Raw genomic sequence first — 8,766 nt, forward strand, 5'->3', positions numbered from 1 at the left:
GTCGGAATAAGCATTTTGTGACATCTGCTGGTGTAAAAAGGGCTTTATAAATAAATTGTACTGATTGATTGATGATTGATTGTATGAAATGGAGTAGCATATATCCATCATGTAAAATGAACATTGAGCACTGTCTCCATGGAGTATAGCACTGCAGCCTTAGGCAATGTATATTTACGTGGTGCATAACATTATCTCATATCACATGCATGGCAAGACATGATTGATGTAATTAGATGCTCTGGAGAGATCCCACCCTCCTTCCCCAACACATGTAGAATGCTTAGAAACCACCAGAAACCTGTGAAATAGATCAACAGATGATGTTTTATCTCCTCTCAAGGTCTGTTGGTTTACATTATCTCAGAATCAGGAACTGTCATATCCCATGTGATATGTCAAAACAAGTTGATGCATGTGTTATCATGTTGCATTGGGTTTGTATTTGTATTTATTGTGGATCCCCTTTAGCTGCAGCAGCTACTCTTCATGGGGTCCAGTAAAATGTAGGCAGTTATACAATTATAAAAACATTCCTAAACATTCACAACAGATTTCACAAAATCCATGTTCCTGTTTGATTTCGGGGTAGGCTGTCAACAGCATGTACTGTGACACTATGATATGTATTCTGATCAAGTCAACAATACTTCTAGGCATATCTGACGTCATGTATTTGATATCTTTATGTGAAGGTTAATGTCCATATTGACATCAGTTCATTGTGTTTGAGGACGGTTCACTGACGGGGTTTCGAGGGATACGATTAGATTAGACGAGTTTAACAGTTACAGAAGAGCTCAGTAGCCTATCAGAACAGCTGCAGTATCAGAGGCGCAGAGCCTTAATTAACGGGCTACACATAATGGCTGACGACAGCCAGGTAAGGTTAATTTTAGCCTACGTTTAACGAGCTTTACAGTTGTCCTAATTCCATCTTGTTCTAATGGCAAGTCTGCCTTAAGTGCAGAAACGATGGTTGATATTAGAAAATAAGTATGATTGGAAGTTTAGGCAAGTAATTCCAATTGGGGAATTGTTGTGGGATGTTAGCATAACATATTGTGCGTGTAGCATTCGTGCCATGGAGGATTGGGCAGGCCGGCAGGTTGCTACAGGATCCTAGTATCATGTATGTTATAGAGATCAGATCTGGCTGACTTTTTCACCTGAACTGCTCATTGGCTGTCCATAATGAGCCCAGCGAGCAGGATGTGTAGCTGGGCTCTGCAATAATTAGCTCCCAGAGCAATTACAAATACCTTTCGTTATTTTAAAAGTGTCATTACAACTAGCAACATGACAGGCAGTCACCTCTAAGCAGGACTCAGTAGAAACGCTATGTGTTGGATTTGTCCATGTCTCGCTAAATTAACCTAGCTACCAGAACAGATGTGGAGAATTTATACTACAGTTTTAAGGGATCTCTCTGAAGGTTTTAGATGATACAATGGTGCTTCGTCCTCTGGATGAAGAACCATACATCTCGGCTTGGTTTCATTGCATTATTATTTGGGGAACGTTGACATGCCATTTGTGTTGACGGATGGATGAAAATAATGTAATTATAGTATCGTTATACATAGGTTAGCAGACAAATCCGCATGATAGAACTGAGCCCTGCTCCATTTCAGCACCATGCCGTGGTCTCAGGTGCTGTCCAGACTCGAAACATTTCAGCACCATGGCACGGTCCCCTGACGCCAAGAAACGTGTCAGCACTATGCAGCGGACAGCTCCATAGTGCTGAAATAGTTCAAGCCCCCTAGAACATAATTGATTTTAAATTATTCTAGGTGCAAGTGGTTATAATTTATTGCATGTCCTAGTTTTGCAGTTTTGCAACCTCAGAATTATAGCTAATGGATGGCAGCGAGTTACGTTTTTGTGCATGGCGATGAATAAGGATGCTTGATAAACCATAAATTAAACGCAAAAACGTGCACTTACAAATATTTTCGTTTGGCAGAACTTTGACAAGCTATGATCTGTTTTCTAATGACATTGACAGTTCATATAAACATTAGACTTAGGCCTAATTGTGACATCATGTGTGTATGACATCTTTGAAGAATGCCCTGGCTTGAGCCAATCGGTATCGAGTATTCAACAATGCTTTGGCATAATTCACTTCAGTTGTCTGCCGATGGTTCACTGATGTTTTTTCAAAGGAGGTATTAGTATTTCCTCTAAACAGCCTACAACAATAAGCTACACATCATGTCAGATGACAGCAAGGTATGGTTCATTTAGCCTATTTTGAGTTTAGAGGAGAAATTACTAACAATATAGTAGGTCACTACCAAAGCAATAGGTCTCACTGGTTTGATCCATGGACTGAAATCTGACCACTATTGCCGTTTTGTTTAAAATAGGAGCGAATAAGTTGTTTCACAAAGTCACAACCTAGGACTGATATTGACCTCTCATTTATCCACCAGAGCGTGAAATGGGAGGATCCCCCGGATGACCAAAATAAGGTTGTGGAGAATATGAAGGATGAAACAGAGACACATGAGACCAACAAGAACAGGACAGGAGGCAAGGTAAGACATATGCTGTCCTTTACACATGTTCTGCCTACTTAGACATCACTAAATCCTAGCCTTAAAGCATTAGGAGGAGACGCTACACTGACCTTAGATCTGCTATGAGACCTATAATCTGTTGTCATGTAGGCTAAACGTAAGTCCAGTGGCCGTGCCAAGAAGACTTCCGCGGAGGAGGACAGCAGCATTGGTGCAGGTCCGAGATTACTTCATGTTGGGTGCAGGTTGTGTTCAAATTCATCAGCACTGATCTGAGAAGATAGTATCTATATAGGTGAAAGCAATATAGTGGAGGCCCGCAGAGAAATGTGCTTTTACCTGTCCAGTGGAATCAAATCACTAAAGGTGAAGGAAATTAGGGATCAAGTTCAGATTCAACTTTAGATTTCTCTTTGCGGTTTCCCAGAGTCTTCTCAGACACCCGGGTGTGGTTTCCGGGAAAGGGGATCTATCATTGAGCAGCTGGAGAAGGAGGCTCAGAGGACTCTTATGCCTTCTCTCAAGATTGAGACATGCTGTGCCCCAATCCTCCTCTCCTTCCTGAGGAGTCTAACTGATGAGCAAGTCCCATGTCTTTTTCCAACCTCACATAAAACAACTCTGAATTTATAGTCATAGTGCACCTTCTAACCACAAATGGGATTTTAGACACTACACCTAACATCACTGTAACCACACCCCTAACTCTTCCTGTAAATCAAGAACAAAATGTCACATGTACTTGCTAATAGCTTAATTAAATACACTTTTATTTTCCCTAACATGGCTATCTAGTGACTCCACTAACTCAATACCAGTGTGCAGGTAAAATATGTTTCCTTTCTTTTCTTTTCTCTAGCCAATGGAGAGTGATTCAGCATGGCATGAAAAATAACGTAAGTCTCTCCACATAAGGTTCTGGTCAAAAGTTGTGCGCTATATAGGGAATGGTGTCATGGAATTGCTTGATTGACAAAAACATTACTCTGTTTGTTGGCCATAGCTCACATTCGAGCAGCTCTCCATGCTGTGTCTGAAGATTGTTAAAGTCGTGACCCAGACAGCCCTCCGCATTCTCCTACCAGCGCTAGCTCGTATCATGGGGGTGAACCTGAGGAGTGGGGCAACCTCCCCAGAATCCCAGTGCTCTCTGACAGGGTCTGAGGATTCCTTAGGCAGTCTGGATGAGAGAGAGAAAAGGCTGCTGACCAGTGAGATGAACTACTGGACTAAGGAGAGGAGGAGGAATGGCAGTGCAGGGTGCCGCCATAAATCCACTCGCAGAACCTCATCACCATGCTGTTCGCCTAAGAGGTATGTTCACAGCAATATTTCAACTTAATAATTGCAAGACCTGACCCATACTTATCATAAATTATTAACTTGGAATTCACACCTTGTAGTTTTAAGTTCTGGTCAGAAATGTTGCCACTGAGTGGGTGGGTCCAGGTGAAAGTCATTTTTAACTGGGTAAGCCATTAAGTCATCTATGAATAAATAGATCAGGTACATGCCTTTCAGAATTAATCATATTCTGATGTCGTACAAACATAAAAATCAGGCAAAAAAATCATGTCAGTTGGCTTTAGGCTTCTAGAACTACGGTGGTATGAGAAGTAAACCATCAGTGCTCTAATTTGGTTATCAGGCTCACTAATGAACCAGATTAGATACCAGTTGGTCACATTTGCATGGCATAAGTGGTGATTGTGTGTTTATCTTCAAGGTCCCAGACCTCATTGCAGAGCTTGCCTGCAACTAGAGAGGCTCCCCTCATGGAGGAGCCTCTAAAGGCTCTTTTTGGGGTAACGGAAGAGAGCCTCCTGATATCCCTGGTTGAGGGTCACTCCAACCCCACCTCCTCCAGCTCCTCCGATTTGAGCTGTGCTATCGTGGGAGAGGTAGTACACCAGCTTAACTCTGGCCTCTCAGTGGCCATTCAGGCCAGCTCGGGGAGTTGCCCCCCTATGGACAGTCAGGACATAGCAGCAGGCAAGGAGGTCATTCGGGTAGTCTCGGTGCAGATCCTGGCCGAGCTACAGAGCATAACGTCTGAGCCAGAGTGGGTAGGGTTTATCGAGCCCCTCATGGACTCTGTGACCGATGATGTGCTGGATGCCATTGTCGGCACAATGGACAAAATGGCACAGGACTTCAACATCCTATTGGATCTGGCCAAGAAGATGACAATCTTGGGGTCTACATTTCTGACCAATCTTCAATGTGACCTTGATGTTGAGTGTCCATCTGGGAAAGAAGGGACCACTCACTTTCTCAAAGAGACTGGATCCTCTACCAGTGTGGTGGCCAGAAAGATTCAGACCCTCTCTAGCCCCGACTTTCAGTCTAAAGCCCTGAAGGCGGTGAGCACCATCCTTACAAGGAAAGTCAGCAGCTCTTCTGGCATGGCTCCTTCCTCTAGGCCTTCTAGTGCTGCTCCTAGCCCTACTGAAGCTCCCCTGAATACCAGCTGCATAGCCCTGACACCTGTAACCTCCACTGCCACAGTGATTGTTAAGGCATTTGTGGGAGGCATGGAGACGATAGCATCATTTGAAGGCACATGTGAAGCAGTTGATTGGCCAGTTGCTGTAAATGACCACAAAACAGGATCTTCACAGATGATAACCTTCTCTCTAGCCCGCACACTCTACGGCCGTATACGAGCAAAGCTGAGGGACCTTTTAACTCTATCCGCTCGAGAAGAAGGTGTGGCTAAGGATGCTTCTCTTCAGGAGTCTTCAGACACCCTGGAAAAGGCAACTGTTTCAACTGTTGAGGTCCAGTTACCCAGCACCGAACTTAGTAGAGTTCCCAGTGAGAGCCAACCAATACCAGCTCTCTGTCTCTCCAGTCTGGATACCTGTACTCAAGAAGTTCTTAGCAGTGTTTTTTCCATCTACAAGTCAGAGTTATCAAAAGTGGAGAGTAAATCCTTGGCCGTTGTCAGTTCATCTGATGAGTCCCTAGAGGCTTGTTGGTTTGTTGATAGTGTCCTATCAAAGCTCGATGACTATACTATTTCCCAGTCACCCTCACCCAATGAAGACTTGAGCGTGAGTACTCAATATTCTCAACTGAGCTCGGAAGAGAGTGTCAGAATCACAGAGTCCTCTCCTAGTCTGATTCAGAGCATTAAGAAGCTCTCTAGCAATGACTTCCAGACTCAGGCAGAAGAGGCAGTGAGTAAAGTGCTGATGAGATCCAGTCATTCCTTTATCACACAGATCAGCCATACTGGTCTTCAGAAAAGTCTGCAGGCTGGCTTATCATCTAGCTCACCATCAGAGATCCATGTCCTTTCAGAATCCATGTCCTCCATGTCCTCTGAGAATACAGCCTCTGGATTAGTGGAAACCTTTGTCAAAGGAATGGCGACTATTTTCCAGAAAAATGAGTCCACTGACACTGTGCTACTGGAAAGAAGTGGGAGAGTTTCGCAGTGCTTCCACGGGGGCTCCCAACTGGATGATACTGAATTGGGTGTTAAAATATCAGAGGAGAAGCTTTGGTCAACAGCTAAGACCATCTGCGTCAGTATGAAGAACACACTTAAGGATTTCTTCACAGGGCTGAAGCCACCCGGATCCGAAAGGACAGAAAATGCTTCTTCCAAAGAGACCCTTGGGGAAATCCTGGTTGCTATCCAGAGTGAAATCTCAAACTTAGGGCGAATGAAGGATTCCAGGGAGCTCCTTCAGATCAATGATATGGTAGGAACTATGCTGAAGGAGGTTGAGAAAAGTGAGGATGACAGTGAACAAGTCTGCCAAGACATCCCTAGAACCTGTTCATCTTTGTCCACTTCTTTAAATGGTCGTAGTTCCTTGTCCAGCTCTTCAAAGAGTCCTAGGTCAGAGTTTGAGTTTGAGATCAACCTCCCTGGCACTCCCATCCCTGACAAAGTGCCTTTTGATCTGACCTGCCCCATCGTCAGGAGCTCCTGCATCGACACCAGGGTCTCTAAAATGCCAGAGATTTCTTCAAGTGACCTAAAGACAAAGATGATGGCACACACAGATGAACCCCTGCATCGTAACAGTCCAATGACTGACAGCAGTCGACCACCGAGTGCTAAAGCCTCTTTTCGATCCTCCACTCCGTCTTTCACCAGCAAGGGAACCTCTTTGGTACCAAAGGGAGATGGGATTGACATTGAAGAGAAGGAGGAGTGTATCCCCAGCAGCTCTGGCCATCTGAGGGAGCTCTTAATCATCCCGGACATCAGCAGTGCCACTGCATTCCCACTGCAGTACTTGATGGACTCCAGCAAAGATGATGGCATCTGTTTTGTCACCATACTGGTGATAAGGTTGCTATCGGAGATCAGACCCTCAGCCCTAGATGGACCCTCCCAACAGGTAGCAGATCTGACAGAAACATCTCAGCAACTCATCAGACAAGTCCTGTCTGAGTTCTGTGCTGCATCTAGATTCTCCAGGACACAGGCATATTCCCAGAACCTGAACATCCAAAGGGTGTTCAGAGGTGTACATAAAAACCTCATGGAGGAGTTTGGCTCTTATAACACCCTGCAAGCAGCTATTTCCTCCCAGGACCCTGCATTTGACAGAGTCCTGGTAAAGTCCTTGACCCAGCAGCTGGTACAGGGATGCAAGGAGGCGTCAAGACCAGCTTCTGCTGCAACAAACCCATCAGACCAGGCTGAGACAGAGAGGGGGGCTGAGCAGAAAGCAAGAAGGAGCTTCCTTTGCTTTTCAATGACCAAACTCAGGATCAACTTCAAGGTATAGCAGGGAGTTAGCATTTGTTTTTGGTTCCAGTTAGGTGCTGATGTTATTTATGTTATTGATATGATAAGACAAATACATGAGATAAATATGTTTTATTAATCACTAAATTGTTGCCTTGGATTCAGAAGTGTTCCATTTATTTATTTATTCTCTGTACCATTTTCTTTACCTTTCTTCTGTTAGCGTTCCAAGAGAGGAAACAAAAAGGACTGCCATTCAGTCCAGGAACAGACTGAGATTCCCTCTACTGATGGACATTGCATAGGTAAGGACTTTAGAGCTCTGCTATAATTTGTAGTTTTGTTTAGGTGTGTGTTAGAAACATAGGTATGCCTACCAAACTCATAGCACTGTTATTTTTCAACGTTACTATACTGCATCTCTCTCTCTCACTCTCTCTTACCCCATCCATTTCTCTTGTGTTTCTAGCTCCAGTTGGAGAGGTTTCTCCCTCCATATCTCAGCCTGTCAAAAAACGATCCTTGATTGTCAGGGTCTTTTCAGCAATGATGAAGCCATTCAGGCGCTTCAACAAGAAGAACCTGTAACCTGTTACGCTGCATGAGGAACTACTTTTGTAACAGCAAGATAAGAGGAATTTCTGCATGTCTACCCTTTCAAAGTATATTTGATCAAATAAATGGCAATGATTTTACAAGAATTTCAAGTGTTTTGGAAGATTAGTAAAACTGAAGCAGCTTTTCTCAGAGAAATGCACTAGTTCCCCCTTGGTTATACATTTATTGTGCAGTTTTTGAGTTGGCAGGACTTGGGGCAGCAGGTAGCCTTGTGGTTAGAGCGTTGGGCCAGTAACTGAAAGGTTGCTAGGTCAGATCCCTGAGCTAACAATGTAAAAATATGACGTTCTGCTCCTGAACAAGGTAGTTAACCCACTGTTCCTAAGCTGTCATTGTAAATAAGAATTTGTTCTGAACTGACTTGTCTAGGAAAATAAATAAAATAACCACAGCTTGACTCTAATACAATAGTTGCTGCATAGACTGTCAGATAACCAGATGTTGTCTATTAATTTAGTTTGATTGGTAAGAGCTTATTAGCAGCAAGGGGAAAACACATAGAGGAGAATTAGCTATCTGCAGCTAGATGTTTTCTATATGTTGAAAATATAAGGTCCAAAAGTTGACAGTGTATGTCAGAGCAAAAACCAAGCCATGAGGTCGAAGGAATTGTCCATAGAGCTCAGAGACATGATTGTGTCAAGACACAGATCTGGGGAAGGGTACCAAAACATTTCTGCAATATTGAAGGTCCCCAAGGACACAGTGGCCTCCATCATTCTTAAACGGAAGAAGTTTGGAACCACCAAGACTCTTCCTAGAGCTGGCCGCCAGGCCAAACTGAGCAATCGGGGGACAAGGGCAGTGCAGTGGAGCAGCAGTGCAGTGGAGTAGCTTCAACAGCCATAGGCCCAGGGATTGCACATCACATTCCATGATGCAATGCAGAATACGGCTTCACACAGA

General features: G+C 43.9%; 1 protein-coding gene across 1 annotated transcript; it reads left to right on the forward strand.

The window, feature by feature from the left end:
- The first annotated feature begins 2,162 nt into the window (after positions 1 to 2,162).
- LOC116365364 (uncharacterized) lies at positions 2,163 to 7,834 on the forward strand. The gene is made up of 6 exons (XM_031818015.1): positions 2,163 to 3,109; positions 3,388 to 3,424; positions 3,532 to 3,842; positions 4,255 to 7,276; positions 7,466 to 7,547; positions 7,712 to 7,834. The coding sequence occupies exons 1-6, from the start codon at positions 3,039 to 3,041 to the stop codon at positions 7,828 to 7,830; spliced, it is 3,642 nt and encodes a 1,213-aa protein (XP_031673875.1). The 5' UTR covers positions 2,163 to 3,038; the 3' UTR covers positions 7,831 to 7,834.
- The last annotated feature ends 932 nt before the right edge of the window (positions 7,835 to 8,766 follow it).

This window comes from Oncorhynchus kisutch, unplaced genomic scaffold (assembly GCF_002021735.2).
Source record: "Oncorhynchus kisutch isolate 150728-3 unplaced genomic scaffold, Okis_V2 scaffold1229, whole genome shotgun sequence".
NCBI lineage: Eukaryota > Metazoa > Chordata > Actinopteri > Salmoniformes > Salmonidae > Oncorhynchus > Oncorhynchus kisutch.

What these genes read in the sequence shown, in the direction of transcription:
- LOC116365364 (XM_031818015.1), top strand. Translation starts at nt 3,039, where the DNA reads ATGCCTTCTCTCAAGATTGAGACATGCTGTGCCCCAATCCTCCTCTCC. An exon ending in AACTCAGGATCAACTTCAAG is followed by an intron (nt 7,277 to 7,465) that starts GTATAGCAGGGA and finishes TTCTTCTGTTAG; the next exon opens with CGTTCCAAGAGAGGAAACAA. An exon ending in TACTGATGGACATTGCATAG is followed by an intron (nt 7,548 to 7,711) that starts GTAAGGACTTTA and finishes TTGTGTTTCTAG; the next exon opens with CTCCAGTTGGAGAGGTTTCT.